The 24,729-nt window shown below is 37.6% G+C and overlaps 1 protein-coding gene across 1 annotated transcript; it reads left to right on the top strand.

Moving 5' to 3' along the window:
- The first annotated feature begins 451 nt into the window (after positions 1 to 451).
- On the top strand, positions 452 to 24,729 carry UTS2B (urotensin 2B). Its single transcript, XM_062177420.1, has 5 exons — positions 452 to 554; positions 6,585 to 6,683; positions 7,877 to 7,914; positions 18,511 to 18,604; positions 24,600 to 24,729. The coding sequence occupies exons 1-5, from the start codon at positions 452 to 454 to the stop codon at positions 24,623 to 24,625; spliced, it is 360 nt and encodes a 119-aa protein (XP_062033404.1). The 3' UTR covers positions 24,626 to 24,729.

Here is a 24,729-nt window from a genome sequence, read left to right on the forward strand (position 1 = left end):
AATTAGTGAAATGAAAGGCATTGTTCCCATTTGCACCTGCCTTCCATGCTTTCAGCCTTTGTATTAATAGGATTTGATGTTAATTAATCCTGGGATCAGGAAACTAAACAATAAATTATGAAATATCTGAAAGGTTCTGCATTCCAGGTTTTTGCTTTCTGCTTGCTCGTGTGCTTGAGTGCGTGAGCATGCATAGGAATGGCTGCTTTTAGTGAAATGGGAAGGTATGAAAGTTATTGATTGGGTTCTTCCTGACACTGGCTGTGTAACAAATCTGTCATTTCTCCAAGTGGTGAATCATGTTGACAGGATGCAGTATATTTTATAAGCTTTTTTCTTCATCCTGAACATTTGTAATTGAAGCACACTTGCCTTTTAAAAGTGAGCTCTGCTGCATTCAACGGCCATTGAAATATCTGACCTGACTGGGATAGCGCAGAGGATTTTTAACATGAACAAGATCTTTTCAAGCCCAATTTGCTTTGGATTCCTTTCTTTCGTATCTGTAATGATCCTTTTAGAATTGGTGCATGGAAGACCATATCTAATCCAAGGTATGTGACCGTGACTCTAAAATCCTACAGGTGGGTAAATAATTCGTATCTTGTTTCACTTTTATTTTCCTGCCATTACTGAAGAAGATTTTACAATGATGATGTAATTTATCACCAAACTTCCCTTGAGTAGTCAGTGTTGTGAATTAAATCTAATCTGTGTAATCTGTCCTAACTAGGTTGGACCAAATTAACTTTATCCAATATTCTTCTACATTAACTTCAACTACACTTTGTTGTAATAATGGAGCATTTTTTTCTCACTTGTACTCCATTACCAAAGATTGGGAATGTATTAATAGTAACACAGTCAGTCACATAATTTATGCATATTTCAAAAGTATACCTTGGAGTAAGAAAAAGGATATTTTTGTCCTAAGAGATTGCCAGTCAGCTATCCAGGAAAGTAGAGTACATTGAGATAAAATTTTGTGAGATTTGAGGGTAACAGTGCATGGGGACAGCAACATTTTAATTTATGGCATCTACAAATACAGACCATTATAAAATTGGCAAAAACAAGTTTCTGCTCTTATAATATTATAACATATACATCTTTAAAATATTAACTGCATTCTACAGTAGAAACAGTTGTTAATGTAAGAATCAATAAAATTAATTTAGTGCTGACTTATTAGGCAACAACCTCATTGAAACTATTTTCTGCTTCTTTGTTTTAAATAAATATCGACTTAGAATACTCCTCTCTGATATCCCTTCCAGCTTGACACTTAGATTTTCTTTTCTCTAACTCTCTGTGTCAGTAGAAGGAAGACATCATTTTATACTTATCTTACACAGGGGGAACCAAGACAGAATGTAATAAATATTGTTTATGTGTCATTGAGTTGAGAAAAGGGGTCAAGTTTCCCACTTTTGGATGTAATTCAACTTTACTAGACACTGTTGCCTCAAGGGTGGTTTAAAAGTCAATAAAAGTTTAAAGTTCCTTTCAGAGTTGAAATAAAAATTGCATAAACTCAGTGACTCATTTATAAAGATTTTTCACTGAAAAACAAATAATCCCAGCAACCTAACTGCAAACTTTGGAATCAAAATTTCTGAATTTTGCTCTTGGTACTCACATTTTTTAGTTGCCTGGACACTCAAAATCATGGCACTTGGTAGGCCTCCATTGATCTTTCTATGAAATGGTGAGATTTCCAGTATTTCTTTACATAATACAGACACAGTTTAAAGAAAAATGTGACCTTTTGCTGAGGAATTTGAAAAATTTGAAAAATTTGTTAGGTAGTATGCATATATATATATATTGGAAGGTAGTATATATATATATATATATAGGAAGGTAGTGTTAGGTAGTGTATATATGTGTATGTGTGTGTGTGTGTGTGTATAAGAGGAAGTAGGAGTAGCCAGGAAGAGGAGTGGCCAGGACTAGAACTTGTGCCCATATAGGATGCTGGCGCCACAGATATATATATATCCCATATATATATATATACATATGCATGTGAAATATAGGAAAACCAACTCTGAAACAGTTGCTAGGGTACAATTTGGTAATATCTCTGACTTCAGAAAGTCACACAGTGATAGGCATTTTTCATTGACAAGACGGAATCAATATTTCTCTTTGAACCTCCTTGGCCTCAGTTCCACAATACATTAATGAGGATGATTAAATTATTATTAAGGTCATTTTCTGATATGAATTGTTCAAGACTGGAATAAACTTCATATATACATTTTTAATCAAAAAATAATCACTTTTTTTAGTCTTTTAATATATTTTTAAGATAAAAATTTATCTGCCGACAAAGGCTACAGAATTATGGTTGCCAGACTTTTCTCTATGTTAGATGACATCTAAGACAAATAGCACAATCCGGCCAGCTTTCATGTTTTGGAGGCCATGTAAAAGATGCTGCAGTGGCTATGTCTGAAGTAGATAAAATTTCCTATCACAGGTGTTGGAGGAATAAATATTATTCCCCAGAAGACTATGGAAATTAATTATTATTATTTTAAAATATTTATTTATTTGTTTGAAAGGCAGAATTACAGAGAGGGGAGAGACAGCAAGAAAAGTCTTCCATCTGCTGGTTCACTCCCCAAATGGCCACAATAGCCAGAGCTGGGCCAATCTGAAGCCAGGACCCAGGAGCTTCTTCTGGGTCTCCCACATGGGTTCAGGGGTCCATGAACGGGCCGTTCTCTGCTGTTTTCCCAGGTGGATTAGCAGGGAGCTGGATTGGAAATGGAGAAGCCAGGACTTGAACTGGTGCCCTGTTGGGATGCTGGTGCTGTTACCCACTATGCCACAGCATCAGCTCCAGAAATTTTTTAAAAAATATTTTATCATGGGGCCAGTGCCGTGGCACAGTAGGTTAATCCTCCGCCTGTGGCGCCGGCATCCCATATGGGTGCTGGTTCTAGTCCCAGCTGCTCCTCTTCCAATCCAGCTCTTTGCTGTGAGCTGGCAAAGCAGTGGAAGATGGCCCAAGTCCTTGGGCCTCTGCACCCATATGGGAGAGTGGGAGGAGGCACCTGGCTGCTGGCTTCAGATCGGTGTATCTCTGGCCATTGAAGCCATGTGGGGAGTGAACCGACAGAAGGAAGACCTTTCTCTCGGTCTTTCCTTCTCACTGTCTGTAACTCTGTCAAATAAATAAATAAAATATTTTTTTTTTTATCATTTTGGGGATTTACAGGTATCTTCCTGTTAAAATGTTTTGTCTGCATCCAATAAAAAGCTTCACATATGAATGGAAAGCATGAAGACAACCAAGTTTGTTTGTTTGTTTGTTTTTAAAGATTTATTTTATTTATTTGAAAGACAGAGTTACAGAGAGAGGTAGAGATAGAGAGAGATCTTCCATCCCCAGATGGCTGCAATGGCCGGAGCTGTGCTGATCTGAAGTCAGGATCCAGGAGCCTTCTCTGGGTTTCCCACATGGGTACAGGGGCCTAAGGGCTTGGACCATCTTATACTGCTTTCCCAGGCCACAGCAGAGAGCTGGATCAGAAGAGGAGCAGCCGGGTCTCGAACCGGCACCCATATGGGATGCCGGTGCTTCAGGCCCGGGCTTTAACCCACTGCACCACAGCTCTGGCCCCAACAACCAAGTTTTTGAGATTCAGTATCTCAAATTGTAAAGAATCAGAATTTCTGGTGTATTTGCAAAACCATTCACTATCTCCTATTAGAGTAATTTTGGCAAGCATTGTGTCAAGGTGCATCTATACTCAGATACTTTATATTCATTTGTTTATTAATATTAATTCCTTGAATTAGGAACATATTAAAAGTACACTTTTTATTTTATTTTTTAAAGATTTATTTATTTATTTGAAAGTCTGAGTTATACAGAGAGAGGAGAGGCCGAGAGAGAGAGAGAGGTCTTCCATCTGATGGTTCACTCCCCAATTGGCTGCAATGGCTAGAGTTGTGCAGATCTGAAACCAGGAGCCAGGAGCTTCTTCCGGGTCTCCCAAATGGGTGCAGAGGCCCAAGGATTTGGGCCATCTTCTACTGGTTTCCCAGGCCATAGCAGAGAACTGGAATGGAAGTGGAGCAGCCGGGTCTCGAACCAGCGCTCATATGGGATGCCGGTGCTTCAGGCCAGGGCTTTAACCCTCTATGCCACAGTGCTGGCCCCACTTTTTTTTTTTTTTTGTCTCTGTTTTAAAACTAAAAATGAAAACAAGAAACAAAAAAAGTTATTTCCAGATTTTAAACCAACATCATATTTAACTAGAAATCAACCTTTGGCCAGTGCCAAAGGCTCAATAGGCTAATCCTCCACCTGCGGTGCCAGCACACCAGGGTCTAGTCCCAGTCGGAGCGCCGGATTCTGTCCCGGTTACTCCTCTTCCAGTGAGCTCTCTACTGTGACCCGGGAGTGCAGCGGAGGATGGCCCAAGTGCTTCGGCCCTGCACTCACATGGGAGACCAGGAGAAGCATCTGGCTCCTGGCTTCAGATCAATGCGGTGCGTGGCCGCAGCAGCCATTAGTGGGTGAACCAACAGAAAAAGGAAGACCTTTCACCCTGTCTCTCTCTCTCTCTCTCTCTCACTGTCCACTCTGCCTGTAAAAAAAAAAAATCAAACTTTAAAAAATTTCTGGGGCTGGCGCTGTGGCACGGCAGGTAAAGCTGCTGCCTGAAGTGCCAACATCCCATAAGGGCACAGGTTTGAGTCCCAGCTGCTCCACTTCTGATCCAGCTCTCTGCTATGGCCTGGGAAAGCAGTAGAGGATGGCCCAAGTCCATCCTTTGGCTCCTGGCTTTGGATCTGCACAGCTCTGGCCATTGCAACCAATTGGGGAGTGAACTAGCAGATGGAAAACCTCTTTCTCTCTCTGCCTCTCCTTCTCTCTCTGAGTAACTGTGACTTTCAAATATATAAATAAATCTTTAAAAAAGTTTCTGAAACACGTTTTCTTCAGAGATTCACAAAGAGAGATTGGGAATATGGTGTGATGTTGGGCAGGATGGGAAGAATCCCATGTTCCTAAAGTTGTAATTATGAAGCATATGCTGTTTGTAACTATAAAGCTGTATAGTTCTAAAAAAAAGATGGTTGTCTTAAATCGTTGCTGACAGGAATTTTCAAGGACAAATAATTTTCAATGTTCAATCACTGGAAACAAAACTAGAATGTAGTAATGCCAGGCAGGAATATTATGTTTGTTTTTACAAATAATGTTCCACTTAAATATACAGAGAAATGGGCTGTAATTCATCAAATAACGGCTTTTGGTTTATAATTTTTCAGTTACTTTTCTATTGGTCTTACATATTTTCTAAGAAAGGAGATGAGTCAGTTTCTCTTTTAAAAATTCTCTTCCTGAAACAAATAGTCATTATTATCTGATTCTAAATGTCTTATTTTTAAAATAAAAACATTTTAAACACAATGTAATAAATGATGAGAACAAATTTTGCAGAATTTTTTTTCTTAAATTTTATCTTGAGTTCCTGTGTATAATTGATGTTGAACAAAAGTTACACTGATATATTAATGTTTTAATACTCAGTAGAAATCAGAGTCTCACAATTTATATGTCTTTGAAACAAATAAAACTTAGAAATGGGCAATAATTAATTAGTTAATATGGAAAACTTTGGTGCTATCACCTGTTTCAAATCATCATTTTCTTCCTGTAATTAACCATTAATTGCTTGAGTTGATCAATGGTATTTTGTAGATACAGCAGATGATTTAAAGAATCTAATAATTATGAATCATTTTTATTGCTGAACCCACAGTAATTTTATTCCAAAACTTCTACCATATTGATTTAGCTTCTACCTACAGTATAATAGTTAAGATGAGGAGACAGGGGGAGGAAAAATGTTTCCTATAGAAATTATTTAATAAACTTGATTTTTCAGGCCACTTCACAGAAGTTCATTGTAAAATACTAGTAAATATTTCAATTGCATTGTTTATCAATATATATCATTAACAATATTTATGCCTTATATCTTGAATGAAGTTTGTCATCCCTAATTTCCATTCCAGAAAAAAAGACATTTATAATGCTGAAGCAATTTGATATGTGAGAAAGGAGTGGCTGTGAGGTAAACTGACATGATGGGAAGATGTCAATATGGAAAAGGTAGACAGCATTCCAGAACTTCCATGAGGTTTTTTTAGTGGGTTAAAGTTAATCTCAGAATGCAAATAAACTCATATTTAAACCTACATAACAAAATTTTTTAGAAATCAAAGTTATTTTTCTTTTAAATACAACTTTAAAGCATATCTTTCTGTTAAAGGCAATAAGTAGAGATTCAAAAATACAGATTCAAAAGAAAAAGTAATATTCACTTCCAGTTCCACTACCCAGAAGTGTATAATCTTCCAAGTACATTCTGTCTGTCTCTGCATGTTCATATACATTCAATAATTTTTAAAGCAGTCCATCTCTTTGGATTATACACATCTCTTTATTCCTGTTTCTTTGTTGAATATACATATTGTTAGTTGCTTTTAAATCCTATTTATTAGAAACATTTTCAGCCAGTCAAATTGGAAATGGGTATTTGTGATCATTATAGGAAAGGACTTGTTTCCAGATAAAGAAGATACAAACAATGAAGAACTCTTGTTGGCTCTGCTGAATAAACATTTTGATTTCCAAAGAGCTTCCAACATTGGTGAGTTTATAATGAAGTCAAGATTTATTTATTAACTAATGATGGAATCCGTCCTGTCTTCTGATCTGGTTTTTCTAAGTGTTAATTTAAATAAAATAAAATAACTTCTTTCTCATATGCGGCACTGACTATTTATCTGTTTTATTTGTTTCACATTTGTGCTAACAGCCATGGAAATACAAAAAATATTGAAAGCCTATTTTGTTCAATAAGAGGGAGTTGATAAGGTTGGTAATCATCCAGTTAAAAGATAACTATATTTACCCATATTTCACTCTTATCTATGCAATTCTTTAGTGGTACAATTAATATTTTCTTTTACTAACTGTCTCAGGAGTATTGTATTTTTAAATTTCCACTATAAATTTCACAAATGAACAGAACTTTCTGGTGGCTAAGTAGGCACTTTTTTAATCAAATGGTTTCATTTTGAAAGCAATCATGATTGTGGAATTTAAGCTGTTTTCATTTGAATTTAAGCTATTTTCATTTGAAGAACAAGCGAGTCTGATTTACAAATATATTTTTGGCAGCTTTCCAAGAAATTACTAGGCTATTGTCAGAAAGCTAGCAAGTCCAGATGAAGAGCAAATATGACAATATGACAATGTGGTATCCTCTAATTCAATATCTCAAACATTCTTAATATTTATATTTTAAAAATTGATTAAATGGATACCTTAATAATTTTTTTAAATGCAAGGTTTTATAGTTAGAAGATATTTTCACTGGAGAAAATGACTCAAATTATAAAACCTGAAGAGAATAATGAAAATAGTTTGGGAAAAATTCTTCTTGATTAATATATATATATAGAATTTGTGTCTTAGTTTTATTTTCATTTTATAGCACTTCATGAGAATTCTCCCATGTCAGTAAAATATATAGTAATTTGTTTCTGAATAATGCTTTGTGTAAGAAATATAGTTTACTTTACAAAAATTTATGCTTGTTGGAAATTATGTTCTCTCTGATGACTTAGCTGCATTTCAATACATAGACATTGATATATATGTGTATGTATATATATACATATATATATATATATAATCTCAGAGGCTTTAGATTAGAAATGGATAGGTTATCAAATTGTTTGCAAGCCACTTTTCCATATGAAATTTCAAAATTGGGTTTGAATTTAATAAAATATCACTTATAATGTATATGTTTCACATGACAAATATGTCTTGCAGATATAGAATTGGCTAACAAATTGGAAGAACTTAACCAGGTAAGACTATTAAGCATTTAAATGCTGAATTATAATAAAAATTATAAGGTAATGTCTTTCTGATATAATTTTTAAAAATATAAATACTAGTGTAAAACTTATTCCTGCTAGAGAAAGTGCAAAGTAATTAAGTAGGAAAGACATAATCAAATTATACTAAATAATAAAGCCGCAAAACTATAGCTGAAGTAGTTTTAGTACAGAATTGTCTAGAAGTCCAAATTCCAGTCTAATATCTCCAATTACCTAACCATGAGACCTCAGAAAATCTAAAATTCTCTGGACCTAAATCTCCTCATGTGTAGCATGGGACAGTGGAAATAGATTGGTGCTTCCTGGAGTTATTGTTTACATTTTCTCCCTTAAGTTTTTTTGGATTAGAAATAAACAAATTGCATGTATTTTTTTTTTTGACAGGCAGAATGGACAGTGAGAGAGAGAGACAGAGAGAAAGGTCTTCCTTCCATTGGTTCACCCCCCTCAATGGCTGCCATGGCCAGTGCACTGCACCAATCCGAAGCCAGGAGCCAGGTGCTTATCCTGGTCTCCCATGCGGGTGCAGGGCCCAAGGACTTGGCCCATCCTCCACTGCACTCCTGGGCCACAGCAGAAAGCTGGACTGGAAGAGGAGCAACCGGGACAGAATCCGGTGCTCCGATTAGGACTAGAATCTGGTGTGCTGGCACCACAGGCGGAGGATTAGCCTATTGATCCGTGGCGCCGGCCCATGTATTTCATATATGTAGGCTTAGGAACATAGTGATAGTTCCCACCCTACCCTCACTCCTGTCTGTGCTTCTAACCTGCCTCTTCTTTCATATCTTATTCTCCTTCTTAACTTTTACAACGATCCACTTTGTTTACTTTATACTCATAAGATTAACAGTACACTAAACAAAGAGTTCAACAAATAGTAAGAAGGAAAAAAAAACACTGTTCCTCAACAGTAGAGAAAAGGGCTATAAGCAATCATCACATCTCAAAGTGTTAATTTCATTCCTATAGATAATCTTTTTGGTATTCTATTAGTTACCACCGATTAGGAAAAACATATGGTATTGGCTTTTGTGGATTGGTTCATTTCACAAAGTCCAGTGGTTTCTAATTGCATCCCTTTTGTTGCAAAAAACAGGATTTCATTTTTTAATGACTGAGAAGCATTCCATACTCTCTCTCTCTACATGTATGTATGTATGTATATTTATATGAACATATAATTTCTTTCTCCAGTCATCAGTTGATGGACATCTGAGTTGATAACATCTCTTATCCATTGTGAATCAAGTTGCAATAAGCATGGAGGCATAGATAACTGATTTCTTTTGGTTTAGGTAAATTCCCAAGAGTGGGATGGCTGGATCATATGATAGGTCTATATTCAGTTTTGTAAAAGATATCTCTATACTGTCTTCCACAATGGCTATTCAAGTTTACATTCCCACAAACAGTGAATTAGGGTACCTTTTTTCCCACATCCTTGACAACATTAATTGTTTTTTGATTTCTGTATGAGAACCATTCTTACGGGGGTGTGGTAGATCCTAATTGTGGCTTTCATTTGCATTTCTCTGATGGCTAATGATTCTGAGCATTTTTTTCATGTGTCTGTTGGCCATCTGAATTTCCTCTCTTTAAAAATGCCATTTCAAGTCCTTTGCCCATATATTTTTTTAAAAAAATATTTACTAGGCTGGTTCCATGGCTCAATTGGCTAATCCTCCATGTGCAGCACTGGCACCTGGGTTCTAGTCCTGGTTGGAGTGCTGGGTACTAGTCCTGGTTGCTTCTCTTTCAGTCCAGCTCAAGTACTTGGGTCCCTGCACCCACATGGGAGACTGGGAGGAACCACCTGGCTCCTGGCTTCAGATTGGCACAGCGCCAGCCATAGCAGCCATTAGGGGAGTGAACCAACAGAAGGAAGACCTTTCTCTCTGTCTCTCTTTCACTGTCTATAACTCTTTCTCTGTCTCTCTCTCTCTCTCTCTCACTGTCTAACTCTGCCTGTCAAAAAAAAAGCTTTATTAGATTTATTTATTTATTTGAAAGGCAGATTTACAAAGAGGCAGAGGCAGAGAGATAGAAAGAGACAGGCACACACACACACACACACAGAGACAGAGAGAGAGAGAGAGCATCCATCTGTTAGTTCACTTCCCAAATGCTTGTAGCAGCCAAGCTGACCAGAAACCGGGAGCCTGGAGATTCTTCCAGGTCTCCCATGTGGATGCAGGGTCCAAAGCACTTGGGCCATCATCCACTGCTTTTTCAGGCCGTAGCAGGGAGCTAGATTGGAAGTAGAGCAGCTAGATCTTGAATTAGCGCCCATATGGGATGCCAGCACTCTAGGTAGCAGCTTTACCCTCTACACTACAGCACTGTCCCCCTTTGCCCATTTCTTGCCTGTATTGTTTGTTTTGTCATTGTTGAGTTTTTGAGTTCTTTATAGATTCTGGATATTAGTACTTTATCAGTTGCATAGTTTGAAAATATTTTCTCCCCTTCTGTTGGTTGCCTCTTAACTTTGCTGAGTGTTTCCTTTGTAGTGCAGAAGCTTCTCACCTTGATATAATCCCATTTGTCCATTTTGGCTTTGATTATCTATGCTTCTGGGATCTTTTCCAAAAAGTCTTTCCCTATGCTAATGTCTTTCAGTTCCCTACATATTCTTCCCTAGTAATTTGATGGCAGCAGGTGTAGATTTAGATCTTTGATCCATTTAGAGTGGATTTTTGTATAAGGTACAAGATAGGCATCTTGTTCCATATGTCCACATGTGGAGATCCAATTTACCCAGCACCATTTGTTGAAGAGACTGTCCTTTCTCAAGTGATTGCTTTCAGCTGCTTTGTCAAAGATTATGTGGTTATAGATGTGTGGCTTGATATCTGCAGTTTCTATTCTGCTCCTGTTTCTGTGCCAGTACCAGGCTTTTTTGATTATAACTGCATTTGAGTATATCTTGAAATACGGTATTGTGATGACTCTGGCTTTGTTTTTGATTGCTATTCAGGGTGTCTTGTGTTTCCATATGAATTTTAGCATGGTTTTTCTAGATCTGAGTAGAATGTTGTTTGTATTTTGATTGGGATCTCGTTGAATCTGGAATTTTCTTTTGGTAGTAAGAATATTTGATGATAGTAATTCTTTTAATCCATAAACATGGAATAATTTTCTATTTTTTGTGTCTTTTTTTTCTTTCTTTTTAAAAAAGATTTTGTTTATTTATTTGACAAGTAGAGTTACAGACAGTGAGGGAGAGAGAGAGAAAGGTCTTCCATCTGCTGGTTCACTCCCCAAATGACCACAACAGCCGGAGCTACACCTATCTGAAGCCACGAGCCAGGAGCTTCTTACAGGTCTCTCATGTGGAAGCAGGGGCCCAAGCACTTGGGCCATCTTCTCCTGCTTTCCTAGGCCACAGCAGATTGCTAGACTGGAAGAGGAGCAACCGGGACTAGAACTAGCACCCATATCACCCATATGGGATGCCGGTGTCACAGGCAGAGGATTAACCTAGTATACCATGGTGCCGGCCTCTATTTATTTCCTCAATGTTTTATAATTTACTTTTTTTATTTTTAAAAATTTTTATTTGAGCTATACAGTTTTAATGTATTTCATATATCAGATTTAGGAACATAATGATACTTCCCACGAGACCCTCCCTTCTGCCCATGCTCCAACCCTTCTTCCTCCTCCCTCTCCCATTCCCACTCTTAATTTCTACAAAGATCTACTTTCAATTTACTTAGTGAGTATACAGGGAACCCTACCCTTAGTAAAGGAGTTTAACAAATAGTATGAAGAAAAATAAAAAGCACTGTTCCTCAACAAAAGAGACAAAGGGTGTAACAATTATCAAACCTCAAAATTTCCATTTCGCCAGCGCCGCGGCTCACTAGGCTAATCCTCCGCCTTGCGGCGCCGGCACACCGGGTTCTAGTCCCGGTCGGGGCACCGATCCTGTCCCGGTTGCCCCTCTTCCAGGCCAGCTCTCTGCTGTGGCTAGGGAGTGCAGTGGAGGATGGCCCAAGTCCTTGGGTCCTGCACCCCATGGGAGACCAGGAGAAGCACCTGGCTCCTGCCATCGGAACAGCGCGGTGCGCCGGCCGCAGCGCGCTACCGCGGCGGCCATTGGAGGGTGAACCAACTGCAAAAGGAAGACCTTTCTCTCTGTCTCTCTCTCACTGTCCACTCTGCCTGTCAAAAAAAAAAAAAGAGAAAAAAAAATTTCCATTTCATTCTAATACATTACATTTTTAAAAAGATTTTATTTATTTACTTGAAAGGTAGAGTTACAGACAGTGGGAGGGAGAGACAGAAAGAAAGGTCTTGCATCTGCTGGTTCACTCCCCAAATGGCCACAGCCAGAGGCCAGCAGCTTTTTCCAGGTCTCCCACATGGGTTCAGGGGTCTAAGGACTTGCCATCTCAGGCCATAACAGAGAGCTGGATTGGAAGAGGAGCAGCAAGCACCAGAACTGGCACCCATATGAGATGCTGGTGTTTCAGAGGGAGGGTTAGCCAACTGTGCCACAGCACCAGCCCCTAATACATTACTTTTTAGGTATACTATTTTTTATTCAAATCAGGGAAAACATATGGAATCTGTCTTTTTTGGACTGGCTCATTTCTGTAACTACAATGGTTTCTAGTTGCATTGCATTCCCTAGGATGCTGGCTGTGGGTTTGTCGTAATTTGCTTTGATTTTTTTTTTTTTTGAAGAATACTCCTTCTATACCCAGTTTACTTAAGTTTTTTTTTTTTAATCAAGAAAAGATGTTGTATTATATCAAATACTTTCTCTGCATCTATTGAGGTAATCATATTATTTTTATTCTTCAGTGTGTTAATTTTATGTATCACATTTATTGATTTGTATACATTGAAACATCCCTGCATACCAAGGATAAACCCTACTTGGTCCAGGTGAATGAATTTCTGATGTATTGTTAGATTTGATTAGCCAGTGTTTTGTTGAGGAGTTTTGCATCTGTGTTCATCATGGTTATTGTTATATAGTTCTCTTTCTTTGTTGAATGATTTTCTGGTTTTGGATTAAAATGATGCTGACCTTATTGAAGGAATTTGGGAGGATGCCCTCCTATTCAATTGTTCTGAATAGCTTGAAAATAATTGGAATTATTTTTTTAAAAATTCTGTTAGTATTCAACAGTAAAATCATCAAGTCTTGAGTTTTTCTTTGTTGAGAGAGTACTTATTAGTGATTCTATATCCATCTTGATTAATGGTCTGTTTAGGTTTTCTGTGTCTTCCTGACTCTATTTTGCTAGATTATATGTGTTCAGGAATCTATCAATTTCTTCCATATTTACCAATTTGTTAGCATATAGCTCTTTACAGTAATTCCTGATGATTCTCTTTATTTCTATGATATTCACTGTAATATCTCCTTTTTCAACTCCAATTTTATTGATTTAGTTGATTTAGGTCTTCTCTGTCTTTTTTTTTTTTGGTTGGCTGGACTACTGTATCAATCTTGTTGAATTTTTTTTGAACAGCTCTTCATTTCATAATTTTTTGCAATTTTTTTGGTTTTTAATTTTATTTCTTCTCTAATTTTAATTATTTCTTTTATTCTACTAATTGAGAAGGATTGATAGCTCATTTGTTTTATGCATTTCCAGTTTCTTGATGCAGGCACCAACTGCTATAAACATCCTCCTAACATTGATTTTTCTGTATCCAATAATATTTGATAGGTTGTTTCATTGTCTTCATTCATTTCCAGAAATTTTTTGATTTTTATTTCTTCTATGACCCACTGTTCATTGAGAAACAATGTATTTAGTCTCCATGTATTTGCATATTTTCTAAGAGATTTCATAGATTTCCAACTTCATTCCATTGACATCAAAAGAGATGTATGCTATGATTTCAGTTTTGTTGAATTTGCTGAGATTTGCTTTACGACCTAGAATATGGTCTATCCTAGAGAAAGTTCAATGCACTTATGAAAACAATGTGTATTCTGCCACTGTAGGGAGATGCTCTGTAGATATGTATGTTCATTTTGTCCATAGTGAAAATTAGCTCTGTTGTTTCTTTGTTAATTTTCAGTCTTGTTGATCTGTCCATTGATGAAAATGAGATGTTGATGACCCACATTACTATTGTATTGGAGACTGTATCTCCCTTTAGATCCATTAACATTTGTTTTAAGTAGCCAGGTGCCCTGGAATTGGGTGCATGTACACTTATTATAGTTATGTCTTCTTATTGAATTGAACCTTTAATCATAATATAATGTCTTTCTTCATTATTTTAACAATTTTTGTGTTAAATTCTATTTTGTCTGATATTTGGATGGCTACACATGCTTGCTTTTGCTTTCCTTTAATATGGCATATCTTTTTCCATCCTTTCAGTTTTACTCTATCTTTGTTGGTGAGGTGTGTTTCCTGTAGTTAGAAAATTGATGGGTCTTATTTTTTAACCCATTCTGCCAGTCTATATGTTTTAATTACAGAACTTAGGCCAGTTACATTCAGGGTTATTTTTGATAAGTAACAAATTGGACCTTCCTTTTTTTTAAAACATTCCTTTTGTTTGCTTTGTATTGCCCTTGTACTACTATTAGGAGATTTTCTGCCTTTACATTTTTTTATAATGATTAATATCTTTTTGTGTTTCTCTGTGTAGCACATGCTTAAGCACCTTTTATAGGGCTGGATGACAGATGATATATTCTTTGAATTTCTTTTTGTTTTGGAAGGTCTCCCTTCAACTTCATATATAAATGAGAATTTTCAGGGTACAGTATCCTGGGTTGACAGTTTTGTCTTTTAAGAATTGGACTATGTCTCTGAATTCTCTCCTAGTCTGTAGTTTTCAGATGACATATCAGCTGTGAGTCTAATTGGCAATCCTCTCAAAGTAATCTAGCATTTCTTTCTTTCTTTTTTTTTTTTTTGACAGACAGAGTGGATAGTGAGAGAGAGAGAGAGAGAGACAGAGAGAAATGTCTTCCTTTTTGCCGTTGGTTCACCCAACGGCCGGTGCATTGTGCTGATCCGAAGCCAGGAGCTAGGTGCTTCTCCTGGTCTCCCATGTGGGTGCAGGGCCCAAGGACTTGGCCCATCCTCCACTGCACTCCTGGGTCATAGCAGAGAGCTGGACTGGAAGAGAAGCAACCGGGACAGAATCCGGCGCCCCAACCAGGACTAGAACCCAGTGTGCCGGCGCCACAAGGCGGAGGATTAGCCTGTTGAGCCACGGCGCCGGCCCCTAGCATTTATTTCATGGGCATTTTAGAATCTTTTCATTATATTTTACTGATAAAAGTTTGACTACAATGTGTATTGGTGAAGATATTTTCTGATCATGTCTCCTAGTAGTTCTATGTGCCTCTTGTTTGAATGTCCATTTATTTCTCTAAATTAGGGCAATTTTATGTAATTTTTGGCTGAATAGGCCTTCTAATCTATTCTCTCTTTCCACACCTTTAGAAGCTCCAAAGACCATATGTTGGGTCATTTGAAAATATCCCATAAATCTCAAACATAATTTTTTTTAAAAAAATATTTTACTGATTTGAAAGACAGAGTTACAGAGAGAGGTGGAGCCAGATAGAGAGAGGTCTTCCATCCACTGGTTCACTCCCCAAATAACCACAATGGCTGGAGCTGCACCAATCTGAAGCCAGGAGCCAGGAGCTTCCTCAGGGTCTCCCAAGCTGGCAGCGGCCCAAGGACTTGGACCATCTTCTACTACTTTCCCACGTCATAGCAGAGAGCTGAATCAGAAGTGGAGCAGCCAGGACACAAATTGACACCCATATGGGATGATGATGCTGTAGGCTACAGTTTCAACTTGCTGCACCACATCACCAGCCCTCATTATTTTTAATTATTCTAATTTCTTCTCTTTTTTGGCCTGAAAATGTTTCCTAAGATTTATCTTCTAGCTCAGCTATTCTTTCTTCTACCTCTTCCAGTCTGTGGTTAAGGCTTTCCACTGTATTTTTTATGTGGCATAGTGAATTCTTTATTTCTAAAATCTCAGTTTGATTTATATCCAAAATTTTAATTTAATGGGAAAATTTTTCCTCCATGTGTACCTTGTACATGTACCTTGTGAATTTGCTTCTAAGTAATACCATGATCATTCTTTTGAATTCCTTTTTAAGCATTTCATCAGTCTCTCTGTCTTAACATTCTAATGTTGAAATGTTGTCTGCTTTTTCAGGGAGTCATTTTTTCTTCCTTATTCTTGTTTCTTGAATTTCTTCCTTTAGTTTTAGGCATCTATGGAAATATTTGTTGGTTTTATCCTCTGATAGCTTTTATCATTTACTTAAGTTTCTGTGGCTCAATGGAGTGTCTGTTCTTTCAGTGAATACCCAGACAGGTGTTCTGGTTTGGCCAGCGAGCTCTAGCCAGTTTTCCAGGTTGTGGTGAATATCCAGGGTTACACCCAGGTTAGGTGTGGTACATCTCCTCTATTGTCAGCAGGGGGCAATGTATGATCACCTTTGTTGGTGCATTCACACCTTCACTTTTCAAGGTGATCAGTGCCTGGTGTTAGCCCACAGTGAGTGTGCAACACTCATCCACACTACCATGTGAATCACACATGGGATTGGTGCAGTCCTCAGCATGAGCACAGATCACACTTCAATGATCCACCCCAGGCAATAAGAGAGCTCTGACCCTCTGGCACCATACACTGTCATTGCCCAGAGACTCAGCTATACCCTGCATCTTATTGTGCAGTCACAGAATTCCCTCAGTCTTAATACACAAGGATCCCACACTCATGGGGTGCAGAAGATCTGCTCCACCCTTCTAGCCTATCCCATCCATGGAAAGAGCAGAGACATTCCCAGAACCAGCTGCCTGTGGGTTCTCTGTCTTGGCAGTTTGAACCCCAGAGCCTATGATATGTTAAGAGGCTAGGGGTACCTCACAGTCCTATGTATGTGTCCATTCACCTGTTGACCATCCTATCCAGACTCAGTGTCAGTGGGGAATGCAGATTTTTCCCTCTGGTAAAATCCATGGATTACACTCATGCACAAGAGCCACCACAACCATTACTGCTGTCAAAACCTTCCTCCTGTCATTTGCTAGGCATCCTTGTGGGGGAATGGGGAGAAAGAAACACACCCTTTTTCCATTGGGTTCAACAGGTATGCTGCCCCCCTTTAAGGCTCCAGGTCAAAATCAAAGACAGTATGGAATGTAAGGCTCTCCCTCTGACAATATCACCAGTGATTCAGGCTGTTGCAGTCTGCTCTCATATACTCTCCAAAGCTTGTTTATGCTCTAGTTCTCAGCTGCAGGGATCAAGTGCTAGGCCCATGCTCATTTCCACACTGATCCATGGTTTCCCTCTTCCTTCTGTCGAATTTCTACTGCAAATTTCTCTTTAACTTTCCCCTGGGAATGAACTTCCTCCCCCTCCCCTTTTTATCTTCTGTTTTCCCCTTTCCTAAAGCAATACTTCCTTTCCCTATTCAACTATCTTGGAATCCTCATTATTGTTTTAAAACACTGGTCATTTTTTCCCCAAAACGTTATGTGGTCTCAGCCAAGGAAATATGGGAGAGTAGAGTTGCTCTGTTTGAAGTAGCTGGTCTGGGGAGGCTGAAGGGATTTCTTTTGGACAGGGAGCCCATCGGAGCACCGTCTTCTCCACTTCTTGATATGCTATGAAGAAACTTTGAAAATCAATAGATCAGATGTTTTCCAGTCTCATTCAAATATAACTGAATGCAACTCCATTATTAATCTGAAGATTATGTGGCCATTTAGGAAAATTATATCCAACATTCTCTTCTAAGATTTGTGTGGTCCAGGCTGAATCCTACTATCATAAAGTTAGGTTTACAGGAATAATTCAATGAGTGAAATTCTGGTTAAAATGTTAGGGCCTCAAATATTTCTTTCTTCCTTCTATAATGGATGCAGACTTCAGGAAATCCAAACATTTAGATTACTCTTTGATGCTCCTTGGAAAGGATTCCTCATTTACAACAAAAGTTTACTTCCTTTTCCCAAAATATGCTTCTTACTGATCACTGGTTGAGTCATGTGCTTTTCTCAGCTAGTATCTAAATGTGTTTCCTGTTTTTCAATTCTTTGGGGCATTTAATTTCTTTGTTCATTTTCTATTTTCCTTTTTGTCTCTTCCATATTTTCTTCCATTTTTCTATTTTGCTTGCTCTTATATTTCTTCTTAAATAGAATTGCATGGTGTTTTTTTTTTTTTCAGGCAGAGTTAGACAGTAAGAGAGAGAGAGAGACAGAGAGAGAGGTCTTCCTTCCGTTGGTTCACCCCCAAATGGCTGCTACAGCCGGTGCGCTATGCCGATCCGAAGCCAGAAGCCAGGTGCTTCCTCTTGGTCTCCTATGTGGGTGCAGGGCCCAAGCACTTGGGCCAATCTCCACTGCCTTCCTGGGCCACAGCAGAGAGCTGGACTGGAAGAAGAGCAACCGGGACAGAATTGGGTGCCCCAAACGGGACTAGAACCCGGGGTGCCAGCACCACAGGCAGAGAATTGGCCAAGTGAGCCACGGCGCCAGCCTGCATGGTTGTTTTTAAAGACTAGTTATTATCTTTCACTTTTAACAGCTGGAAAAGCTAAAAGAACAGCTGATGGAGGCAAAGCGTGCTAAGATGTCCTATGCTATGGATGATTTATCCTCTTTACATCCTAACAAGCGAGGTAAGCTTTCGTTTAAGTTATTTAAAAATTTAAAAATAAATATTTAAAAATATTTATTTATTTATTTATTTGAAAGACAGAGTTACAAAGGAGAGGGAGAGACAGAAGGAGAGATTAATTGTACAGCCACTGGTTCACTCACCAAATGACCATAAGGCTGGAGCTGGGCCAGCGCAAAGGTGGGAGTCTGGAACTTCTTCAAGATCTCCCATATGGTTTCAGGGGCCCAGACATTTGGATCCTCTTCAGTTGCTTTCCCAGGCTCATTGGAAGGGAGCTGGATTAGAAGTGGAACACCTGAGACTTAAACCAGTGCCAATATTGGGTGCCAGCATCACAGGCAGCAGCTTTACCCACTACACCACAACACTGGCCCTATAGTAGTCCTAAAAAGGGATGAGGTTGAACTAGTGTTTTATTTTTTAAATCTCAAATTATAGTGTTTAAACACTTAGACTCCAGAGCTGAGTTCAAATCTCAACTTCGACATTTTCCTATCTATCAGATCTTGGGTGATGATCTTACTTCCTTTGCTTCATTTCCCAAAATGTAGGAAATAAAATCTTCATGGGATTGTTGAGACGATTTAATGAAGTAATTTAATTTAGAATACTATCTGGTATGTGGTAAATAATAAATACTTATTTTTATTATTCTGATCATTGTTGCTGTGATTATTATTGTGATTATTATGTCTCTACAGAGACATCAAATATAACTAATAATGTACTGTTTTGTAGATGAGAGAACTATAATTTAGAAGGATTAAATTATATACTGAAAATATTCTAGCTAAGTAAAGTAGCTAGCAAACATGAAGGAGAAAAGTTGTAGGGGAGGAAGTGGAAAGTGGAGGCAGGGAACTTGAAACTTTAATTTCTACTTTTGTATCATATAGGAAACCATTTGAAAACTGAGCAATAAGTGGTATGAAATAGATTTTAAAAGACTCTTGAGGCTTTATGGAAAATTCATATGGAAAAGAAAATCAAATATGAGAGCAGAGACCTTTAATAAAGCTACTTTGGTGATCAAGAAATAGTGGCAGTGTGAATTGGAATGCAAGAATGAATGAGAATAAGAAGAGCTCCGATTCTGAATATATTTTGAATAAAAAATCAACAGATTTTCTGTATAATTCCATATGGAGTATAAAAGAATGGCAGGTGTCAAAAATGTCTTTGGGGGTTTTATTCTGAGCAACTGTGGAAAAGGAGCAATTTTTGTTTACTGATTTGTAGAAGTATGTTTGGACAGGGGTTCAAAGAGACTTGTTGGGCCATTCGTTAGACAGTATAGCTTAAGCTAGAATCATGTTAAATTTTTAATAAAAATCTCAGAAGCTTAAAGTAATAAAGTTCAAGCATAAATTCCAATTCATGTGGCACAGTGCCACTCTATTTTATATGTTATTTAAAATATATCCTGTTAATCATGATTTCCCAGACAGGGATGGATAGGGGACACATACCAACTCTCAATTGTCTTAGTTCAGAAGTGACACACATGACTTGCACTGAATTCCACTGGCCAGAATTAGTCACATGTGGTGCCATCAATATAAGCAAGACAGTCTGGTAAGTGCAAGGAAGCACCTGTAAGACTCGAGGAGCACTGATGCTCCTGCAGTAAACCATGTGATATCTTCCTGAAAACATGGACTATAGTCTTTCCCATTCTCATCAGAGACAACCACAGATTTGTTTCACCATCTGCATGTATTCAAAGAACAGGTATAAGATATAATGTGGCTATTCTTCACTCACAGAACTATTAACTAAAAGGGGCAGGTTACTCACAAACAAGGAAAAGAATACCCACAAACAATAATGACTCATAGAAATGAATAAAAAACACACAAGTTCTGGAATGCTTGGCTCCAGCAATTCTGAAATCTCACAGGGTCAATATTGTGAAATCTCTTAGCATGGGTATCGAAAAATGTCTCTTTTCTTTTTAATGGTTTATTTAACTTATTTATTTTAAAGCAGAGTTGAGAGAGAGAGAGAGAGAGAGAGAGAGAGAGGGAGATAGGAGAGACAGATTCACTCCCCAAATGGCTGCAACAGGGCTGGACCAGGCCAAAGTCAAGAGCCAGGAGCTTCTTCCAGGTCTTCCACATGAGTGCAGGGGCCCAAGCACTTGGCCATCTCCCTTTGCTTTTCCCAGTCACATTAGTAGGGAGCTGGATCAGAAGTGGATCAGCCTGGGACCTAATCTGGCACCAGTATGGGATGCCTGGCATTTCAGGCAGTGGCTTAACCTGTGTTGCACCATAGTACTAGACAGAAAGTTTTCTTGATTAGGGCCACACTTACTAAGGGTTTCTGTTTTTCCAGTATTATTCCTGGACACAAGTCCCACTTGGGGGAATATTCCCTTCTGACTTGCCAGTTTTCTCAGGATCTGCCAATTTTCTCAGCTCTCTTCATATTCTTAAAAGGTTGGAGAAAAGACTCGTCTTACAGTGCCAAAGACATTTTTATTCTAATGTTCCTTGTTGCTTTGATCACAATGATTTTATTCAAAAAATTTAGGAAGCTTCTCTAATATTTTCCATGCATATATTTAGCATAAATTATTTTTCTTTTTCATTTCTTACTTAATAGCAGCTTCCCTGAAGGTATCTGGAATGTACCTTAAAAATCACATGCTTTATCTGTTTTTAATCTCTCAATTTCTTTATTCAATTGATATTTATGGAGCCTCTATTTCTTAAATATTCTCTGCAATCCCTTTTTTTTTCATTTACAAAACACTAAAGCCTTCCTGAGTGCATCCGTTTCTTTTGCATTTTGCTAAATTTCCAATAATAGCCTAAATATACTGCTAGTTTTTTGCTTCTCAACTGTTTTTTTCAGAAGTGCAAGGGATATATGATCTGAATTTCAAACTATTGTAGATTCCAGTTTAATGGATATTTTGTCATTTCATAAACTGGCTGTTAGTTTTTCCTATATATTATGTTTCCTCTTGTATCATTAATGTGTTCTGAGATCATGCCACATTTTAGGAACTTCTTAGAGTAGCACTGCACTTCAAGATATCCAATCACATATTAGGATATGCTAGGTGAAGTACATTAACAAAATAAGCTTACTCAATGGTAGATCTTGTTATAATCTTATGTATGAATGTTGCTCATTTTTCCTTCATTTTCTATCTATACTGTGTGGAATATATTATCCCTATAGCCCCAACAGTAAGATAGAACAGGGATTAAGGAGGTAAACATGCTCTTAACTATCATAATTAGGCACACAATCCCAATCTAACTTAATGTGGCTGGGGAAGCATCTGGTAAATGCAGAGGAGGGCAAATAATGTAGAGTCCTATCCTTATCATAGATACCCTGAGCTTTTTATGCCTACCTGGTGGTGACTTAAATAGATCATTGGAAATATGCATTTGGAGTTCAAGGAAGAAGCCCAGATTGAATATAGAAATTTGGCAGTGGAGCCAGCATCTTGGCATGGCAGGTAAAGTTGCCATCTGTAGCATTGGCATCCCATATGGGAACTGGTTTGTGCTCAGCTGTTCCACTTCTGGTTCAGTTCTTTGCTAATGGCCTGGGGAAAGCAGTGGAGATGGCCCAAGTGTTTGGGTCCCTGCTACCCTTGTGGGACACCTAGAAGAAGCTCCTGGCTTTGGGTCTAGCTCAGCCCTGTCCACTGCAGCCATCTGGGGAGTGAACAAGCTGATGAAAGATCTCTTTATTTCCCTATATCTCCTTCTCTTTCAAGTAAATAAATTAAATAAATTTTAAAAATATTTGACAGCATATTAACATTTTTTAATATTGTGATAAATCTATGTAAGGAGTGAGTGATACATAAATCGATGATATCTAAGGACCATGAACCAAATAATAAAGGTTAGAGATAGGTCAGTGAGAGAAAATCAGCAAGAGAGAATGGGTAGGAGCAGCTACCACAGAAGGAGACAAAAAAATAGTGTCCTAAAGTCAAGTAAAAATAGTGTCCTAAAGTCAAGTAAAAATACTGTTTCCAGGAAAAGGTGTTAAACTGTGTCTAAAGTTACAATAGATTCAGTAAACAGGGGATTACACTTTCTAGTTAAATTCAACAGTGAATAATTCATTCATGACCTTGAAATCAATTGTGCGGTGAAATTTGGGTTAAGGAAAACATGATTAAAGAACACAATCCATTGGCTATAGTTCTTTTGAAGAATTTCATTCTAAAGGGAAGAAAAAATTGGGGCATTCACAAGAATGGTGAGAGTCAGAGAAGTCTTTTGTTTTATTAAAGGTTATGTTGAAACATTTTTCTGTGTGATAGGAACAAAATAAATATTTGTGGTAATGAATATGTGAAGTAGATGTCCAAGTTAGGAGAAAAAATGCTAGTATGTCATTTAGGAAGTATAGCTATTGGCCTACCTGGAAACTAAGCACCATGAATATAAATATATGAAGGTGAAATGGACCCAAAGATACAGTTTAAAGCAGTAGGAATTTATACTTACTGTGTAATACTGCTATTTTCTTTGGTAATTTAATATATGGCTGACAGATACCTGCTACAAATATCTTTGTCCAACATCAGGCATCATGTTAAAAGCAGTGATCACAAGAGTATATACAAGAAAGGCTTCAAGGGATAGCTGAATGCTGACTGGGATTTTACTTCATGTAAGGCAATACATAAGTACTGGGGAGTTAATTTTAATGGCAATACCCATCATGACAATTTCCTTTGACCAGGTCCAAAAGGCTCTTCAAAATATATTTCACTGCTCTCTGAACGGAACTGCTTATGTGGTGTAAGTCTTGGCTAAGTGTAGGCTTGTATTCTTTTTTTTGGCCAGACTGAGATATTAAAAGATATCTGAAAGGACAGAGAGGGCAGTGATGATAACTTTCCAAAGCACACTATAAAAAGAAGATTGGATCAGTGGACCAAGCTTGTCAGTTCAGTGTCTGAAAATAGACTTCTGCTTTCCCAGGGTTTGAATGTGGTCTTGTTTAAGGGAAACTGTGGCTCTTGGAGAAATGAAAAGTAGTCTTTGAGTACTAGAATAACACTCTGGGTATACGTGATGATGAGCACAAGGGCTACAGTTTAAAGAGTGAGTTTGGCTGCAGAGGGAAATCCGGACAGGCATACAGGCCTTTATCATTTATTTCAATGAGGGGCTTAACTGTACTGTGAGGTTTTCATCCCGTTTTCACTGTGAGTCCCATTAATCAATAGTGAGCCCAAAGTCTGTCTTCCAAAGGTCTTAGTTTTATAAAGTCATTTTGTTAGAAGGAAATTTGAGAAATTCATAGTCAAATGAAACTACTGTGGGTTAATTGTTTGAGAACAAGCTACAGAGGGTTTAAAATGATTTGTTTATTCATTTTGAGACTGAAATTATGCTGGATTTGATTTTATTTTCCTGAAGCATCATGTTATGTTCAGAACATGAAGATCTAGTGTGATAGAGAATTAATTTACTTAAATATCTTTGGTGGTTTTAAAAAAATCTTTTAGATTCCTCCCCCTTCTTCCCTCAATAAGTCGAAACACTTTTACCATTGCTCTTTATTTATGTGAATTCACCTTTGGAATTTCAATTACTGCAAATAGAAAATAAAGGAATGAATCTTGGAAGATAATCTGTTGCATCCTTTGAAGTATATTATATGCATTATGATAAATAGCAGTGCTGTCCAGTAGAATATTCTGTGGTGGGATTATTCTCTAATTTTCACTGCCCTTCATGGTAGTCACTGATGATAAATCACTATGGAGCCCTTGGAATGTCTTGAAATGTGATTAGTGTGCCTGAGAAGCTAAATTTGTAATTTTTCTAATTTTAATTCTTTTAAAGTCCACATAAGGCTAGTAGGTACCATATGAGCATCCCTTTTACAAAGCTCTTTCTCTGTTATTCAGATACATAGAAAGTGTTTGATTTAAATGAAATCTTTTTTTTTTTAAATTAACTAACCGACTAATACATTTTTTACTTTGTTTTCTTCTTTAGCTTGCTTTTGGAAATACTGTGTCTGAAGCTTTTTCTCTGGCCATAAATACTATGGGAACATTAGAAAAGGATACACATCTATTCACTCTACTGCTTGAGTACTATAGCTGTCAAAGCATAAAGAAATTGT

Source organism: Lepus europaeus, chromosome 2 (genome assembly GCF_033115175.1).
Source record: "Lepus europaeus isolate LE1 chromosome 2, mLepTim1.pri, whole genome shotgun sequence".
NCBI lineage: Eukaryota > Metazoa > Chordata > Mammalia > Lagomorpha > Leporidae > Lepus > Lepus europaeus.

Excerpts from the sequence above, each read along its gene's own strand:
- UTS2B (XM_062177420.1), top strand. The coding sequence starts at position 452 with ATGAACAAGATCTTTTCAAGCCCAATTTGCTTTGGATTCCTTTCTTTC. Across the intron at positions 7,915-18,510 it reads AATTGGAAGAACTTAACCAG|CTGGAAAAGCTAAAAGAACA; the intron begins GTAAGACTATTA and ends CACTTTTAACAG. Across the intron at positions 18,605-24,599 it reads TTTACATCCTAACAAGCGAG|CTTGCTTTTGGAAATACTGT; the intron begins GTAAGCTTTCGT and ends TTTCTTCTTTAG.